At 46.0% G+C, this 18,990-nt stretch overlaps 1 protein-coding gene across 1 annotated transcript in view; it reads right to left on the reverse strand.

Annotated features, from left to right (window-relative positions):
- Window positions 1-18,990, reverse strand: part of LOC1269262 (translational regulator orb2) — a 301,340-nt gene that overhangs the window by 1,412 nt on the left and 280,938 nt on the right. The window contains exons 5-9 of the mRNA XM_061648429.1: window positions 15,059-15,253; window positions 5,658-5,770; window positions 581-791; window positions 387-472; window positions 108-314 (exon numbers count right to left, since the gene is read on the reverse strand). Coding sequence (XP_061504413.1) covers window positions 108-314; window positions 387-472; window positions 581-791; window positions 5,658-5,770; window positions 15,059-15,253 — 812 coding nt within the window. The remainder of the gene's footprint in view (window positions 1-107; window positions 315-386; window positions 473-580; window positions 792-5,657; window positions 5,771-15,058; window positions 15,254-18,990) is intronic.

The following is an 18,990-nucleotide window of genomic DNA, read 5'->3' on the forward strand; positions in this document are numbered from 1 at the left end:
GAGAGAGAGAGAGAGAGAGAGAGAGAAAGAAAAGGGGATGGGTTAGGTAAGCAGGCAAAAGTAAAACCGAAAAAAGGCAGTAGGCAGCGCAAGTGATCCCCTCCTACCTGTAGACAGGTGACGTTGGCGCAGAAGAAAGGTGCAAACTTTCCACCGCACCGCTGGCCGTGACACTCGTCGCACATTTGGTCGTCCAAAACGTACGGTTTCACCTCGACACGTTTATCGATGTCGCCATGCTGCAGCTGGACGAAACGGGCTGAGATGGCGGCGATGTAGCTCTGCTGGTTCGAGAACGCAACACGTCCGGCGCCCTACAAACAAAACAAAACATCGTGCAGTTAGGAAATGTGGTGGGGGGTGGGTGCTGGAAGCGATTCACTTACCTTCGGGTACTTCAGTTCCGGATCGGTGTCGATACCAGCGTAGCATACACCACCATACAAGCGATCCATTATCATGGCCAGTTCATCTAAAACACGGGGTAGAAGAACGCAAAATCATTATCGATGACGATTAACCGAAAGGTGCTCTACCGCACTGTCTCCCTCTCTCTCTCTGTGCTCTTGCGGGCACTTACAAGCTTTCAACGGTCTCGGAACACCCCCGACAAAGACGGTTTTGCGCGGATCGAGCGGCATCGAGGCGTCCAGCACGAAGTCGGCATCCGCCAGCCGCCAGGGACGGATTTGCACCGCTTTGTTCTTGATCGTCGGCGACGAGACGGTGATGTAGAGCTTGTCGTCATCCGGGACGCACGTTTCGATCAGCTTCTGCACGCCGCGCTCCTCCTGCGAACGACAAATAACGAAAATGATAATAAAAAAAAAAAAAAAAACACTCCCAGTGAGTAACGGAGAGGAGGACTACCGCGAGGAAAACAATTTGCCAGGATTAATCGCTTGAAAAATCGCCTCATCGTTGCCATTCACGAGCATGGATGCACGTGGTTCAGCGCGCGATTGTTCTTGGACGCTGGGGCTGGTGGCCACCCTTAAGAGAGAGCGAGAGAGAGAGCAGGAATCAAATCGCCCCGAAAAATACTTGTCATCAATCTTGGCCCCCTTGTGCTGGCGCACAACACCACTACCCCAGCGGACTTTTGCTTCAATTATCATCGCATCAGTCGTGGGTTAGTGTCGTCGCTCAGTCGCAACGAACCGTGCATACGGTTCAGAGTGTTCCCCCCCCTTCTCCCTGTGTGCCGCCTTTAAACCCCGTCGACCGCTCCCGAGGAGAATCGCTTCGGAGTCGCACAATCGCTCGTTTTTTTTCCCCTCAACCTCCGGATCCGCGCCCTTTTTTTTTGCACCGCTGTATGTCGGGGCGGGAAAGATCATTTAAATAATGAGATTTTTTCCTCCAATTAATCTTCTCCTTTTCATGTTGTGTGTCTCTCGTTACATAGAGCGACCGGGGGACGGCTTTTTTTGCACTGTGCTTCTTACCACCGTGGCCTCGATATCATCAGGTAGGTGAAAGCTAGGTATAGAAAGCGCAGATAGAACGACGACCAAGACACCAGCCCCCGAGAGTGGTGGAACGTGTGGTCATTTTCCTTCGCAGGGACGACTACGACGACGACGACGACGACGGCTATGAACGGTCCATTACTGTCTGCGCGGGGCCCGATGGCCCGATACGGACGGTTGGCAATGGTGGGCTGTCAAATTAATTTAATTAAAATGTCTCTCGTGGACCCACCAGCCTTGTTGTTAGCCGTGCAGCCCAGCTCAGCATCCGCCGGACTTTCATTACGCATCGAGAGTAAGACGTTTCGTTGCGCGCTTCCCTTGCTCCCTCCTTTTCTCGTTCCTTTCGTGGAACGAGCGGTGTTTTTTTTTTTTGGAAGGGGTATTGAATTCTACTATCTTGGAGAACCTTTTTTTAAGTAGGGTAATTGCTTCATCAAGATTAAACCATCCGCTGCGTTCGATTGGGGTACATTTTAATAAATTCAGACCGTAAATGAGAGGAATAAAGGACCACGGGGGTTTACAGCGATCGGGACGGGGGAGTCATTTAGGCGGTGGCAATGTTGACTATCAGCAGACAAACATAACATAAGCGAGAGGAAAACAAACTCTCAAGACAAGTTGAACTATGTTGCACCAAATGACGCGTGGGACGACACACAAAAAACGCCACCTGGCAGAGGCTTGAAGCTTGCCAAGCACACATCAATCTGGCCGCTCGCAGAGCAAGTTGCTGAAAAGTGTTTCCGCACGAAGGGGAGCGGGCGGACTGGCATATAAGTAAGCAACTGTGACTGGCTCCACATGGGTTTGTCCTTCTAAGAGTGCCGGTCGGTCGGTCGGTCGGAAGGAATCATATATAATGCATGTGTCTCGGCGAAGATGGAGGGGGGAGAAAACTGTCGCTCAAGCGCACAGTTTTCTTACACACCGAGCTGCTGCTACCCAGGGCTGCTGCTCCGCAAACGAGAGAGTTTTCTTTTGCCTCCGAGAAGTGTAAAAGCTTAAACAATTTCTGGCCTGGAACGTGTTGCAAAAGTGATTACCATGTTTTGCGGGCATTAAGTTTTGCACCGGAGCATATGTCTTATGGGGCGCGGGCGACAAAAAGCAAACCACAAGCAGCCCCTTCCCTCTCTCCCTCTCTCTTGCTGCAACACACATTCTTTCGGCCCCGTGTGCTCGTTTTCCTTTTTTTCGTTCTGCGCGTTTAGCAACTGTTGTAGCACCTCCTGTAGCTTGTATTGGAGAGCAAGTTTGTATCACAAAGTTAGTCTCGAAGTTGCACGCGTTAGAAACAAGTTGCAGCATATAAGGAAAGTTTCGCCAGCGTTTTTGGGTCCAGTTCGGAAATTGAGTTTAAATTTCATAAGTGAAAATTCCGCCCGGCCAAAAATCAGTGCCGCCACCCGACGCCCGTCATCAGCCGTCACAAGTGTGCTGGAGAAGTGATAAGTGATACACACGGGGAACATACTATGCATAAATGAATCAATGCTAAAATTCGATAATTATTTATGTTGAAGGAAATTCGAAAGCAACCAGGAGTTGTTCAAATATGCCTTGCTACAACGTAGCAACCTTAAGGCACAGGAAAATGAATCTAATAAAATGTATCAGTGTCACTGTAGTAGCCCACCATTCTATTGAGCTTTTCTTTTGGCTGCCATTGTTTTAGACCTGATTGCTTCAGTCCGTTTGCCACAAGCGACGAATGTGTCCACATTACATTACGTGTGCGCAATGGCAGAACGAATCCTGTAAATTGTACCTATTATTTCCGGTTCGCATACGTGTGTGGTTGTGTGTGTTTGTAACAAGAGACCGGAGCAAAAAGCAAATTTAAGAACAATAGAATGTCCCTAAACGAAAAGAACACATGAAGAAAAATCGTGCAGAACAGACAACGGGACGCAGCGGGGGAGGGCGTAATATCCAATGATCATCTTACCAGTGCTAATATAGATGGCATGCCCACATGAACCTAGCGAACACTGGTGGCTATTTTCTCGGAAAAAGGGGGCGGGTTAGCGCCGCTCGTTTTGGGAAGGAACTAGGCCGTAAAGTACGATGAATGGGTAGCATTTAGGGCGCACAATAGAACCCCTATCTGCCCGGTTTGACGGCCGATGGGGTTTGATGGTGGTGACAATCCCTTTCGGGCGAGCAAGACGATGCCAGGGCCGGCACAATTCTGTTTGGGGGAGACAATGTGCTGTGTAGGCAGAAAATATCGGCACAGCGTCCACAACTGCACGTGCGTACCGACACTGTTTCCTATCACACGGAAGACGTGTCTCGTATGACACGAAGCGGAATTTTATCTGTGTTAGTTGATTGTTTGTTTTTGAGTTGTTTTGTTTTGTTTTTTTAATTGCAAAAAACAACAAGAAACTGTAATCACAACACATAGGTAGAAACATCTCAATTGCAACAATTCATGCCAGCTATCGTACGTTGTAAGGAATCACACTTAAGTACAGTATCTGATGAAATAAAGCTTAATTTATCGAAGCATTTCAGGATACCCATTCTGGCAAAAAGCTTTAGAAGTCGATGAAAGACTCCTTTTTCCTCAGTTCAGTCAACCATTCAGCCAGCGAAAGTCTAAAACGACAAGCAAAAAAACGGCAGCTGCCGTTGAAATGGTGGTTCCCATTTTCTTTCTGGTTTTGTAAAGCTAGACAAAAGCCGTGCGAAAGAGTGGTAATAGAAAATTATTGACGCAAAGCTGTAGCCTTTGCTGTCGCTGCCACTGCCGCCGCCGCTGCCGCCGCCGCTGCCGCCGCCGCTCGTAAGTATGCCCTTGGGAGGTGCCCGTTTCATTGTTCGCACGCCAAAATAAAGGAAGTGTAGCGATAAAAACCGAGCGTCGCACCGGGATTTTGGTGTTACCGTTGTTTTTCTAACGAGTGGAAGGCGGCCACACACAAGACTCCCCCCGGATCACCCACCACCAAGCACGAAACGGACGGACATCGAAGTTAAGATTAATCGTGGAAGGATAAATCTCCACTCTACCGGAATCGGTAATGTTCGGTGATTGTTGGGGCGTGATAGTGATTAATTAGCTCGAAAAGATTGTGATAAGTTGATATATCGTCAACGAGTGACAGTTTTTCGCCCGTGGAAAACCCCGAGCTTCGTACGCTTCTCTCGTCGGTGTTGCCGGTAATTAGCCATAAAAATGGAGCTGCGAGAGAGCGTTGGTTGGGATTGTTTTTCATTAGAGCGTGCTGTTCAAAATATCACCCCCAAAACACACAAAAAAGGGGTTCTATTCTACTGGCGAACACACAAAATCGGACGCTCCATAAATGGGTTTTTTTTTGAGGAATTTAATCGACTAAAGAGCACTAACTTGTCGAAGCCGGGTCCATCAGCCCACGTAACTAAAGGTCCTTGAACGGACGATTTATCTCCACCAGCCCACCAGGAACATAACTCACTGGTAAGAATAAAATCAATCAACGCGGCAACGGGACGGGTTGTATCAACGTGGCTTAAATAAAAAACGATACCTGTTGTTGTGCACCTCTAATACTAGCAATTTTGAATTGCCATGGCCGGCAACGATTTATGACAATCGTTCCAGAAGAAGGTCTGCCGGACAAACGGTGATTGTTTGTGCAAAGGAGGCTATGTTTTGATAATGCGTTGACTAGGTCAGGTCTAGCTGGGCGATGTAATAAGCGCATTTGGTGGACAAAGGACACCGTAGAGCACGATTTCGTTCCTACGCCCCGGTGAGACGACCACGGCGAAATCCCTCGGACGTGAGATTCCACGAATTGTGCACCTTGTCAAACAGCGTGGTTGCGGTGGTTCGCTTATACCATCAACCTGTGTTCGTAGTAAAGCTGACACCATAATCCAATTAGCAAGCGGACGATTCCTGTTGACCAGTGTCCCAAGCACCTAGAGGGAAATGGGCTTTTCAACGAACGCTGGCAAAAGAAAATACTCCGAGACAAAGTGTACACAAAGGACACTCTCGCGCCAAGGGTAGATTTCTGACTCGTGCAAATGGCAAACGTAGGACTAGGGCATTTCATCCTCATCACAATGGAATTCTGCAGCAAATGTCGTTGCTTAGCGATAATTGACCGATAAGTACATGTGAATACTGTGTGGCAATGGTAAGCGATTGCAATTTGCAGCTTCCCGAAAGCACCAACTTACCTGAAACAGCAGAAAAGCGTATCCCTTCGGCGGAAAGTATGATTTCGATTCCGCTTTGTGCGGCCAATCGACGATGAGATCTCCGTACTGGTTGAACGATGTGGTAATTTCCTCTGCAAGATAAAAAAAAAAACATAATTTTTACAATTAATATCTATGCGATATGATATGATGGATATATTAATATCTACTATGCGATGGTTTCTATCCTCATTTTAAAAAATCAACCTTACTGTATAATATTTGCTCCGTACGCAACAAAAAGCCAGCAACGAGTGGGAAAGAAAGCACAAAAGTGAAGAGTACAATTCCGGTAAGAAATATGGTATAACGTTCTCTACTTTCGCCCTAATGGTGGCAGCTTTCCAGCGACGACCTGTAGCATAGCTCTGGTGTGCCGCAAGCAAGCAAGCAAGCGACAGAGAGAAGACACACACACACACACACACACTCTGCTCGCCCGAGCACAACCGTAACAGGTATAACAGGCTAAAAGTAATAAATCTGTTTATGTAATAACAGCATAATCCTGTGTACATGGGGCTGAGATTTCTTTGTCGCTATACTTCATCGGAACAGATATGGGGGTCGGGTCGGTGCGGTGCGCGTGTGAACGTATTCTCCCGTGGTACGTACAAAATGCGAAATATTCAGCGACCAAGAGCCGGGCAGTCCATATGTGACGATGTGTTCATTTGATTTTAGCCTGCCCTCTCTTTATCCCAGCTTTTGTACAGCACTGATTATGTGCAATAAATAGTACGGGTTTAGGCTAGCTAAACACGAACACGTTTTAACATCGTTGCGTACAGAGCCGTTCATTGGCAATTCAACGGCATGGTGGTGCGCGGTGGCCACAGTTTTTCGATCGCTTGTACAAACAATTTGGAAAGGATTGTTCATTTTGTGTTCGATTTAGCAACTGAAAGTGGATGAAATATCATCAAAGATATATAATGATTACAAAGATTCAGATAACACCACAAACATAAAACCATTTGTTTTCTTATTGTAATATTCAACACAAAAGTGTCATCGCGCATCACCACCATCCAAAACTTGCCGTAGTAATAATTATACTTAATTTATAGATTTTCTACCACCGTACCAACCCTCCAACCGCCCTGGATCACCATTTCGCTAAGAGATTGAATAGCAGCAGCTTGACTTTCATCGCCACATCAAGATAATTACAGCATTTATCTTCCCGCAAGATGACACCAGCAGATACCCTCTTGTGTGCTGTGTGCTGTGTGTGTGTGTGCGGCCAGGCCAGGGACCGGGTGCGGTTGTATAGTACATGTGAAAAAGACCTGTCAAATCAACGAGTCAGCAGCATGTTGATGGGTGGTACTGCACCTACTACAACAGAGAACGAAGGGCATCTGTGGCCTGCTGCCCCAACCTCCTCTGCGCGCGGGCGACTGCGAGTGGTGGGTATTATCGGTCAAGTTGTCCTTCGCACTCTGTTCTGAAGGATGCTGTGTGCGAAAGGTAAAAGCAGGAGTGGTACACAAAAACGATGTAATTAGATTAAATGGTAGAGAAGATGGTTTCTCCAGCACTGCCAGAACACAGTCTAATTTCTACCGGCAATGTAGCATGGGAAAGGAGGTAATGTCGGTGGAGGAATGTGTGTCGTAGACAGGAGCAGGCTCAAGAGAAAGTAATGGTTTGGTCCGATTTCTACCTGCCATATGCGTAAGAGCTTCTAGGAGGGTGGTGGTGGTGGGACACAATCCAGCAAGTTAATCTCCAAGGATTTGGCTGATGCTGCTTTGCCCTTCACGCATGGTTATGAGAGAGATACGCACGCCGTGCGTTTGCTCTGCTTAAACTCAATTTACTTTAATCGTGCCTTGATACAGCCTGATTAACACACTGATGAGCTGATCGAAGGGGGGCACACCACCCGCACCAAACAATGGGCTCTTACGAGGAACAAAATTAACCATTGCCGGTGAGACGGTTAGGATGGGGTTCCGAAATTCCGCTCACGAGGATTATTATCATCGATAAATGGAGGATGCGAACGCATTCGATTATAGTTAATAACCAAACTAATGAGAGTCTTTTCTACTTTTGGGGCTGCTAACGCATTAATGGAAAACATAAATAAAATAAAAATTGCACTGAACACACTAATGAAGCGATAAAACTTTGTCTACGCACAACGCTTCCACACTCGAATGGTCGGTGTAATTACACACAAATCTTAACGGCGAATCACTCTAAACGCACTACAGAGTGCGCTGTGCAAACGGCGAATCTCGCCGAGATACGGAAAATAAATCATCTCCTTCACAAACACCCCCATCACTCCATGCCTTGTAGTTTCGTTTTTGTAGCGCCTAGCGCACACATACTCAAACACGATACGCCGCTGTGTGCAGCGGCCAGAGTTGTGTGACGGATAGGGAAATGTGTGAAACAGCGTAATGATTTAGTAGATAGCCGAGCAATTAATTTAAGAATATTGTTATAGCAGTGGTTTCTTTCCCAGCCCGACAACTATGGCGCGGCCGGCCGGCAGTGGATTGGGCGCATCGTTCACCGGTTTGATAGTGTGCGCGCACGGACGCTGCCATAGTCGAGAGATTGTGCCGTTCCGTCCTGCGCGTCGACGGTACGTTTAGCGACAAAATGTAAATGTTGTTTGAATTGGACATTAAGCGGTATTTAATAGAGGGCCCTTCGCGCGCCCTCTCCGGCCGGCGGCGAGCCGGTCAGCCGATCTGATGACGAGAGCCGGTCGCAAGCAAGCCAGCAAGCAACATGACGACGAAGTCTGACAAATTGCCCAAGCTTTCGCTAATGTTCAAAGGGTTTGCACGGCAAAATGGCACGGCATCGACGCATCATCATGTCTACCGCTGGCGGCTGGCGGCTCTCGTGGTAGGTCGTACTGTTGCCACTGCTGCTGCTGCTGCTGCTCCGTGCGCGGTTGTGATTTTCCATTGAAGGATAGTTCTGTTTTTTTGTGTGCTGCTGCTGCTTTCTTTTATGGTCATTTATTTGATAGCCTGGTATTTAATTAAAAAGCAACCGCACAACCCATCCAGCACGCGCGCTACCGCCGGGTACCGTCATCGCTGTCGTCATCCTTGGCCATTTGCCACTCTGGCCAGGATCTGTGTGTTTAAACAGTGCAATTGACAGGGACAAGGGACGGGCAAGCCCGTAGAAAGGGGAAGATGAAGGGAAAGCAAGTGCTGGTCAAATGATAATCATGCTGGCAAGGGATGAGAGCACGTACACAAAAAGTGCATTGAAGCACAAAAGGGAACTCTCTTTCCCCCTAAATCCCAACCGTCCTACTATGCCAGGTTGTAAAAGTGGGCTACGACGAAATGACTAACTGTAAGTTGGTAGCAGCTTGAGTGGGGGGGGGGGGGGGGGGGAACAAAAGAACATGGAATGACCGCTCGAATTGTGACCCAGTAAAAGAAGAAGTGAACAAACACAGAAAAGAAAGAATGGCACACAAAAAAAAAAATATATCTAGCAAATATATCTGAATATTTCCCAGATAAGGATGCTGCTTCGTTTTCAGTGGTTCTAAAACCAAGGCTTTAAAATATTCTTCCTCCCGGTCAGCAACAGCAGTACAGAGTTTTGCGTTTTGCGCTACGAACCGGGTACCGGGCCCTAAGTTGCTGGAGTATAAAGAACTTCCGTTTTTTTTAACCAGAGTTTTAATAGCTCGCAACGCTCGCAAAGAGGAAATAAAACGGTGCGTCCTCCATTTTCCATGAAACCCGGTAGCGAGGGAGTGGGGTGGGATTTTTTTGTTCACTACCAACACGCCAGCCCCCATCCCCAACTTCTGCTCCTGCTCTAAAAGTATGACCAGCAAAGCAGTAAAATCTGAGCCACCACCCTTAAAAAGGACGAGGACGAGAGCAAATTTGACGTCTTCATAAAATGAGCATCGTCAGGTGAAACTGAGAGATGTTTTCCGCCGTTCGTTACGTTTCAAAAACCCCGGACGAGTGGGGTTGTGCGAATGTAGCTGGGGAAAAAAAGCGAAACGCAGTGGCGGCAACTTGAGCACTTTACAAGAGCACCACCAGCAGCAGCAGCAGTAGCAGTTTCAAGTTTCGTTCAGGGAGAAAAATGTGCTGCCAGGTTTCAAGTTCCTGTGTGTGTGTGTGGGTACGCCCCTTAGAATGCAATTGTGGGATTTTTCAAAAAGGTAAGGCGTGAGGAATAAGTTTGTCGATCTGTCAGGTTTCTGCTGTTAGTTTTGGTAGCATTTTTTGCCCATCCGAACTACACCGCTAGTGGCTGGAAAAGCAAAGAAGAAAAGTATGAACATTATTTTCTAGACAGCAAATTTTCGTTCACTTCAATTGCAACAACCCATACGGGGGAGCGCTAAAGGGGGGGGGGGTGGGGAGGAGGTGTGCGAGCGTGTGTTGAAGTGATGGGAATATTACACACCCAGCATTGTGGCCATTTGCATGTTGAGGCTACTTGCGGCTACGCTATTTACCTTCACACCGTTCGGACAATTGGAGATTTTGGGTGGCAAAGAAGGGGCGGCAATTTATTTTTCTGTACCAATCGTCCAGCATTAAACGTGAGTTGAGCAAGTTTAACTACCGCGCTCGCACCAGCAGCAGCAGGTTAGTAAAATAGATACTGCGTTGATGGTAATAGCGATGGTCCTTTTACCGTAGTGTGCGATTCTTCTAACCTAGGCAAAGTTTTCCCAATGAAGTACACCCAAACTGTGGTATCTGCAAATTCCCTACACAGCGAAACAAGAAATTCTAATAACATAAATAGATAACTCTCGTAAAGAAGTAGAGGGTGCGGCGAGGGAGCAGAACACACAATGCCAAGGTTTGATGAGATCGTACCAATGCAAAGCGATGACCGGAGCTGTTGTTGTTGATGAATTTTGGGACTTTGGGGAGCGCGCCGCATAAGAAGCTTTCAGACAAAAACACACACACACGCACTCAGACGCAATTTTCTCCGCGAAATTCATTAGCTGCACATCTTAACATCTAAGGTAGCAGAAGAGTGAGAATGGAAAAGGAAACATTATACGGCAGCCGTGGCGCTGCTGTTTAATCCGCGCTGAGCACCGAGTTGGCGCAAATGCGCGTTTGATGTTGCTTCAGGGAAACGCGCAGCGGCGACGGGCTGTTTAATTTCGTTACCACCCAGCAGTGGGTATGTAGCGCGATGTGGGACGCAAAACTCATCTTCCCCTTCTCCTGCTGCTGCTGCTGCTGGTGATGTCCTTGGGGATGGTTGTTGGAAATTTGATTGAGACTTTATCACTCGACGTAACGACACTCGTTGAATGCACAATACTTCTCCCCTCTGCGAGCACTTGAAGCCGCCACTGTCTGCGGCAACAGCCGAATCCGTTGAATGAAGGCAAAATGGTATGCAGCAAACGAACCGACGAACGCTACCAACTCAAACATCTCTCCAGGGAAGTGAGAAGTTATTTTCTTTAAAGTTTATAAAATATAACCAAAAACCGAGAGCGGTATTTTGATGGACACCTTCCTTTTATCGTTACAGCGGAGCGGGGCAAAATGGTATTTAATTGTGTTTATTTGTGCGATGGTGCTGCTTGCACAAATATCCTGTGCACAACGAATGTGCTAAGAACACACAAATTGCTCACAATTTCATCACAGCTTCTCACAGCTGCACATGGCACAAGATTCAAGTGTATGCACACACACACACACACACAAACAGAGCCGGACAATGTTAGTTATTTATGATGTTTGGGAAGTCGTCGGTCGTTCTCGTAAATCATGCTGCTGCTGCTGCCGTGTTTACGATTGGGCGAATCTTTACAGCTGCTTATCAGGACAGGAAGAGAGCGGGTGCGCTGGTGGCGGGCTATAATTTCGTCATCGGTCATAGCTTGTCGGAATGGTTTGATAAGTGTCGGGGAGATGTAAATATCTTCCTGCTTTCGAATGGGAAATGGAAACGTACAAACGGTTATTGCGGTTTCCCCACACATGGAGACGACCATCGGAGTACCATTCAACGCTGGACGCTGGACCGTTCCCAGATGGCGCAGTAATTCATTAGGACGAACAAACTTAAACTCTCGCCAGGCCAACATTTATACGGGTACTTAAGGGATGGGTGGGCGAGAGAGTACAACAATCAGTTCTTGTTTTGCAGTGATCCTGGTAGTGTGCTGGCATTATCCATCCCAGCTTCAAGGCATACCCGAAGAAGCTTCTAGGGAGTGAGGTAACCGAAGCAAACGACACACACACATATAGAGAAGTGCAACGATAAATAACAGCAGTCCTGCAGCTGGAAGCACTACGCCACCACTGCACAATGGGCAGTTTAGAACAAATTGCGGGATAAAATTATTTTTGCAGAAATTGTTAGTTTTTATCGTTTGTAGTAAAGTATTATGATAGTAAATAACATTTTATTTATAGTTCGCATCCATACCACCAGGTGGCACTACATAAAATAGTGTTTTAAGGGATCTTTGCTTAGTTTTATTAATTTTGTGTGTTTTTTTTCTTATATTATTTGTTGCTAATAGTGTAAACCATTTTAAAATATACTATAATGTTCCGTAATGAAGATTAAATAAATAATAATAATAATAATAATATATAAACAAAACATAATAATTTTGAATAAGATAATTTTTTCTGCTTTGTATAGGACAATTGTAGCTAATTCTCGTCACTTTTACTCACAGGTAGTACAAATATTAAAAATTTACATACACAACTTAGGTGGATGCTATTACAAGCTCCTGACGTCTAGTTCACTTTTCTAAAGGCATGAATAAAGGCATTTAAATAATTAGATAGAGCAGGTGCATTGAAATAAAGTACTTCCCAAATTTGTAATGAAAAGCAGCACATATTGTTTTTCTTTGAATATTCCTTTCCAAGTGCTGTACTGCCTTCAGAAGGGGTAATAAAACTAAAAATCCTTCTTGATTTTACAACTATCTGAAAAAATCTAAATTGCACGATAGCTACAAACTAAGTATTTGCTTCATTTGTAAAGTTAAACCCTGTCTTTGTTTTAGTGCGTGTAGCTACTGATATTGAACTGGTTAACGAATCAGAGGAATACAGCTCATTATACAAAATGTCCTTCTAGATACATTTTCTTTCTTGCAAAATATTCTTTGTAGCATCTCCCCTCTATCCTTATATTTAGTTTGTCATGAGTTTTGGGAGTTTCTTCTCCCAAAACGCCAATAGATGCTACTGCATTCATAACGTTTTCCTGTTATGCATATAATTTAAGAATTACTTTCCTTATATCCTTCTATAATCTGCAGTAGGACCAAAAGGTATTTGGTTCTGATTTGCTTCATTATATTTAATGATAAAGTTAGGTTAGAATAGAAATTTACATATAAGATAAGTACATGAGCTGAAACTAAGATACACAGCTTCGTAATTGAAATGAAAGTTGATCAAAAGCACGTAGAATATATTTTTGTAGAATACACGAAATACGCTACACTAGGCACCTATGGAGCCGCCTAGTTACGCATGTGTCTGTTTTTAGAAAAAGTTGATGTGAAAAAACTTCAATAAAATTCGCGTTCGCAAACTTTCGCAGAATATTTCTTCACAGATTGATAGTATTTATATTACACTACGATGTGACATATATGAGACAACGCCACTCTACGCCACTTTTATAATGGCATCAAGTCAAAAATTAAAATTATGAAAATTTTCAGGAGGTTTCTTTAGTTATTATCGTATATTTTTGCATAAAATTAACTTAGCTCAAAATTTTTCATGTGTTTATAAAGCTGACTAAATATCCTTTATAAAATGTCTAAATTTATCAAAATCGGTTCATATTTGAAAAAGTTACAAAGGTTTAAAGTTTTCCAAAAAAGTGAAGATTTTTCTGCGTTTTTTTTAACAAATCTCGACTTTGAGAGGTGTTTTCTAGAGAACCAGAACAGATAAAGAGCTCATATTTGGTAGTTTTCTTAGTTTAACCCTTAGTATTAAAACCTATTATTTGGAATTGCGCTATTACAAAGTTGATTTTTTGAATTTCATCCCGGCAAATGCCCATTGTGCACTGGGGTGGGTGGTATGCAATGATCGGGCCGGGGGAATTGGGATGGTTTTCTAGTACTTCCAGTTCCAGATGGGTGGAGTGTGCTGAAAGGATATTGTTGAGTGCCATTGGTTGGTAGCAAAAGGGATGGGGATAAACACCCCACAAGCATAGAATTTATTTCCCCCAACACATCTTACCCGCACTGCGTACGTTACAACAGCACACTCGCAGAGGCACAAAACATTACACGATAGTCCTGAGCTTTGTGAAGGTGTTCAAGGTTCAAAAAAAGCAAAGAGAAAAAAACATTCACACTCACACACACACACTCTATGTTGAATGAAGTCCACAAGCCATAGCTCTCAGCAGTTTGCTGCATCCGATACGGAACCATCTTTACATCATCTCTCTCCACGGAATAGTGCAGCGTGTTTGCATACTAAACATTGCCGGTCTTGGCACTGCAAACTTCATATCCCGGGACGTACACACCTTTCTGTAATCGTTCAAATGAAGCAATAAAGTGTGGCAGTATTTTAAAGCACCTTCCGGGTATGCAAACAGTGGGCAGGAGAGAGAGGGATGATACCGACACGATCAGGCACGAATGGGTTTGACTATTTCAATAAGCATCATTTTTATGAAGCAGAGTGGTGGTAGGAGCAGCCATACTTCCACACAGGCGAAATTGGTACCGAAGGGGCCAGGGTGTGTGTGTGTTTTGCAATTATCTTCAAAAGTAAACGACAACAAGGGAAAGAGCACCCCGTTTGGCGATGGTGGGGATTTTCTCATTTCGGAAACAAATTTGATTGGGTAGCAATAGAACCTTATCTAATATTTAAACAAATGGCTAGGTGGACGGTAGCTGAGAGGAGGCGGCACATTGTGAACAGTTGGCACTAAAAAACAGAGCTTTGCGTATCGCCAACAGCTGGGAATTGCTGTTATGTGAGCTAAATTCCAATTGCCCGGAAGCAGAGCAGCAGGGGCATGTTATGAAGTGAGCTGAGGCCACATGGTTTAGTTTGAAGTGAATGCGCAAACTAGGGGCCACTATGCTGTAGTACTAAAAAAACAGAAACGAAAAGGAAATAAGAAGGCTGCCTCCCAAGTGCTGGCTGTAAAACGAACGCAAACCAACCGAAGTAGCCATTGCTACACGAGTGAGGCAAAACTTCAATAAGCGGCCATCTTTGCTTAGCTGGCTGCGAATCATGCCTGTCCGTTTTATGAAGCATTGAAAGCACTACAATCACGTCATGTCCACCGTGTTGCCGTGTTTAATTAAACGCACAAAATGTTAAGCCAAGAATAAGAAGTAAAAAAATACCGAAACTTACCTTCATCGATGTCTGGTGGCAGACCGCCGACAAACACTTTCCGGGAGAACCGTTCCGTCGTCTCCGAGCCATTCGAATGGGGCGAAGATCTAGCCGGCGAGTTGAGCTGCAGCTGGTTGGTACCGATGAAGCCACCGCCACCGCTACCATCGTCATCGTTCAGGTGTTCGTCCAGTCCGGCGAAAAAGGGTTTGCCTAAAATCGAGCAGAGGGAGAGAAAAAAAAGTGCTTGGTGAGTGAGGATCGATTACTACACTAAAGATGTTCTTCAATCATGATTCGCCATGTTGGAGGTTATGGCATGAAGAAGGGAAAGCACACAACGAACCCTCTAGATCGCGCACTTTCAGCTTCGCCAAGTATGGTCCCAAAATCGCACCCATGGCCGCATTATCGACCGGTGGGTTGTAGCGGCTTTGGAAATAGTGCGAACGATTCCCCTCACTGCGCAACATTTTCTGCGGGGATTGGATAATACTGGCACTGAAGAAAACTGACTAAGACCGTACCGCACACACACGCACAAACGCACTCGCACACGCACTGCTTCTATTACTTCAATCGCGCTCAAACGCTGACAGCACAATGACTTGCTTCTTTCGCCTGGCCCGGTGCCTGGGTGACATCTCGCGGTGGTACTGAGAATGGATGGAGACTGTTGCTAGGGAAAAAAGGGATTTAGAAGCAGTGCCCTGTGGGAGATGCTGCGGTGGGCGAAGGTTTTTTTTTTATGCTGGCTGAAGTCGCGCTGTCAGTGGACGGTCCATCTGTCATTGGTTTGCTAGATGGCGCTCTCGTTTGTTTACGTTGTGCAAACTGAGCCTCTACAGGCTCCAGTAGTGTTTAAATCTTCCGGGGAGAGAAACTCTCTCTATTTGGTGAAAATTATAAGATTTGGTGTAATTAGTGAACGAGTCAGGTAAGCAAACCATTCCTCGGTTCAGTGATAATCTATAACAGATTTGTTTTATCGATTTCAAGGTGCTGGCACCCCGGCAATGTTTTCGCTCTCCCGGAATGGCATCAAACACGGAACCACATAATCCATCATGTTACGAAAGTCGATCCTTTTGGTAAACAAACGCGTGAAATGTATGGCTTGGTCCCTACTATTTGCCGTAGATAATCAATCCGTTCGAACTGTACCGGGGCAGCCGCCTGGGTTTGTTTACCCACGAGGGCCGGTCGCGCACCAGGCAAGGTCGCGCGCGCGCGTCTAGGTGCGGCTAGAAAACTATTAGTAACCCAAAATGTGGCCAGACACCGCTGCGTGTTTGTGAAAGCAGGCGCACACGTTGTTTGATTAGCTGATTGGAAAATGCGATGTAATGGGTTAAATACGACGTGCTGTGGCTGGGCAGGAGCGCAGGTAAGTGTGCCGTGTGCCGTCAGGAATGGCGAGCATGCTACTTTGCGCAATGCTCTACTACCTGCGGCAAGCAGGGCACAAGGCGGTGTTAGGCGACCGGGTAGCGTGGGTTTTAATTGAAATCAAATTTCATTCCATCGCTGTTGGGCTCAAAATTGCCTACTTCAAGCACCGATCGACAAACCCGATTAAGACCTAAATCGTGCCTCACCGTGCGGAGATGTGAGTAGGGAGCTTCAGCACACGGTCGAATAGGGTGGTTGGTTGTTTAGCTACCAACCATGCTCCTTGGCCATAATGTACCCAGGCCATACTTTGCTCGCCCCTCATTACTAATATTACCCCTTACTCCAGTGTGGGAAGCACCGATTCCTGGCAGCGAAGTCCGTAATCAAACGATTTTCACCATTTCCTCATTTTTCTTTTCACAGCACCGCCATTAAACGCCTTCGGAGAAAATGTGGCAATACAACACACGCACACACACCAAGTACCCCTTATAAACGGTTGGAACAGCAAATCCCTTTTCCCTTGGATATACCGGTGGGAACACACTAACCGAGTGCCGAGCGACCCCTCGTTTGCTGCACTTAATATGCTGTTGGAATTCTCCCGGGGGTCCGGTCGGGGCTGTTTCGTTTGCGAGCATTGCGTGCGGCACGGACGGTGCATTTTCCACGTACAGCAAGCCCATCAACCTTGATTGTGTGTGTGTGTGTGACACTGTGGCACTGTGGAGGCTTATCGTGTCGGCTGGCGACGGGTGAGAGAAAAATTATTATCAAAATAATCGTAATTATCGCTTGTAATTTGTATTTACTAGGAACGCCCCTACTCGCCCCAACAGCACGAGGGCGGAAACACGTCCACGGAGTGGTGACGATTAGTCCAAGGATTATTGACTCGACCGGCGTATGCGCCCGGGGGGAAAGTCCTGTTGTTCGCTCTTACCATCCAACGAGCCCATGGCGGGTAAAGATTGCATGATTTAATTTAATCTACCCCCGTTTTCTGTTCACCACTCACCATTTGCCTCTTGCGTACAGAAAAGAACTGCGCACAGCACGGAATGGATATTGCGCTGTTTGAATGGTGGAGGGTTGTTTTTCTTTTTTACTGTTTTGGTTGTTAAACATAAACGGTCTGCACAAGCGGCTGGTAGTATTGAAAGCTTACACAGAGCACAATACATTTAAAACAGCAGCTTGGAAAAATCAATTGACGTACAAAACGCTAATCGCTAATGCACTGCATTTCGTAGCATTTGTGCAGACAAACAGCGTTAATAAAACATTGCCACACATACACACATGCACATCTTCAGTGCGAGAGCTGCTGGAAGGCGTCACTGGGCAAAACCATAACGCCATTAGGCGCTAGCCTTTTGCGTACTGGTACTGCGCCCCACAGGTCGCACACTCGACTGTTAAGTTAAGTCGTGTTCCAAGTGGCCATAGACTCTTCCACCCACCCGCACGAACTCTCATCGCCACTGGTGGTGTACAACAATACACCTTACATGATCCTGTAACAGTGCGGCGTTTATCCTTAGCCGGGAAGTGCTCGCCGTGTGTTTGCTGCTCCACATGCCCCCTCGGGCTGCGCACCGCAAACCGCCATCAGCATCATAATCTGTATGAAAATGTAATTTACATTCAAAACAACCGCACACGCAGTGCCATCCCGTTTTAATTAATATTTATATTTACAACCATCTCCATCGTCGTTAAGGGGGGTAGAATGTGCGGAGTGTATGTATAGTACATCCCGGAAACACTTTGGATGTCAACCCAATTTGTGACACCCTCAGCAGCGAGTGAAAGGGAAGTGGAGTGGGGAGAAGGTTAGACTAGGAATGTCCCTTGGCGAGCGGTGGAAATACAACAAACGTTTACTGCGATGACTCCCGTGGCTAGTGTGTTTGTGTGCGCGAGGTTACCAGCGACGCCTACTAAGCAATTCAAAATGAGACAGATGCGTAGTTCAAATTTCACTACGTGCTGCCTTGTGCTGAGAAGGTTTGACCGGAGTGAAATGGACAGGTTTATCGCAATTTTGGTACTGATACCAGCTGAACGGACAACAACAACAGTTCTTCAGTGCTTGCAGGTTTGTAAATGTTGCTTTTATATGCTCTGTATCAAGCGCTTCTTTTTCAATGCATCATCTATCCTTTCAGCCGTGCGGCAATAACAACCATCGTATTGGAAATTGAAAAGCTGCATGCAGTACACGGAAACATGCAACCCAAGGGTGGGGATGGGCGCGGCTGTTTTAATTAAAGCATCGAGAGACAATTTATAGAATCGTGAGAGAAGTAACGCAAAGTACCAGTGCCGCCGAAACGTGGTCATACAACTCGATAACCTCCAACCTCCTTCCCTCCTTCCTTCCAAGGGTTTAGGATAACCTCCTTCCAAGGGTTTGGGATGGGGGCGCATAGTCAACACGCTACCGACACACGTACACCCTCTGGAATAACAAGTGCACGGTGGTTTCTTCGTGGAAGAGAAGTGGGAAACATAAAAATCAAAGCAATGGGCAGCAATGGAAAAGAGTCGGA

This window comes from Anopheles gambiae, chromosome 2 (assembly GCF_943734735.2).
Source record: "Anopheles gambiae chromosome 2, idAnoGambNW_F1_1, whole genome shotgun sequence".
Lineage (NCBI taxonomy): Eukaryota > Metazoa > Arthropoda > Insecta > Diptera > Culicidae > Anopheles > Anopheles gambiae.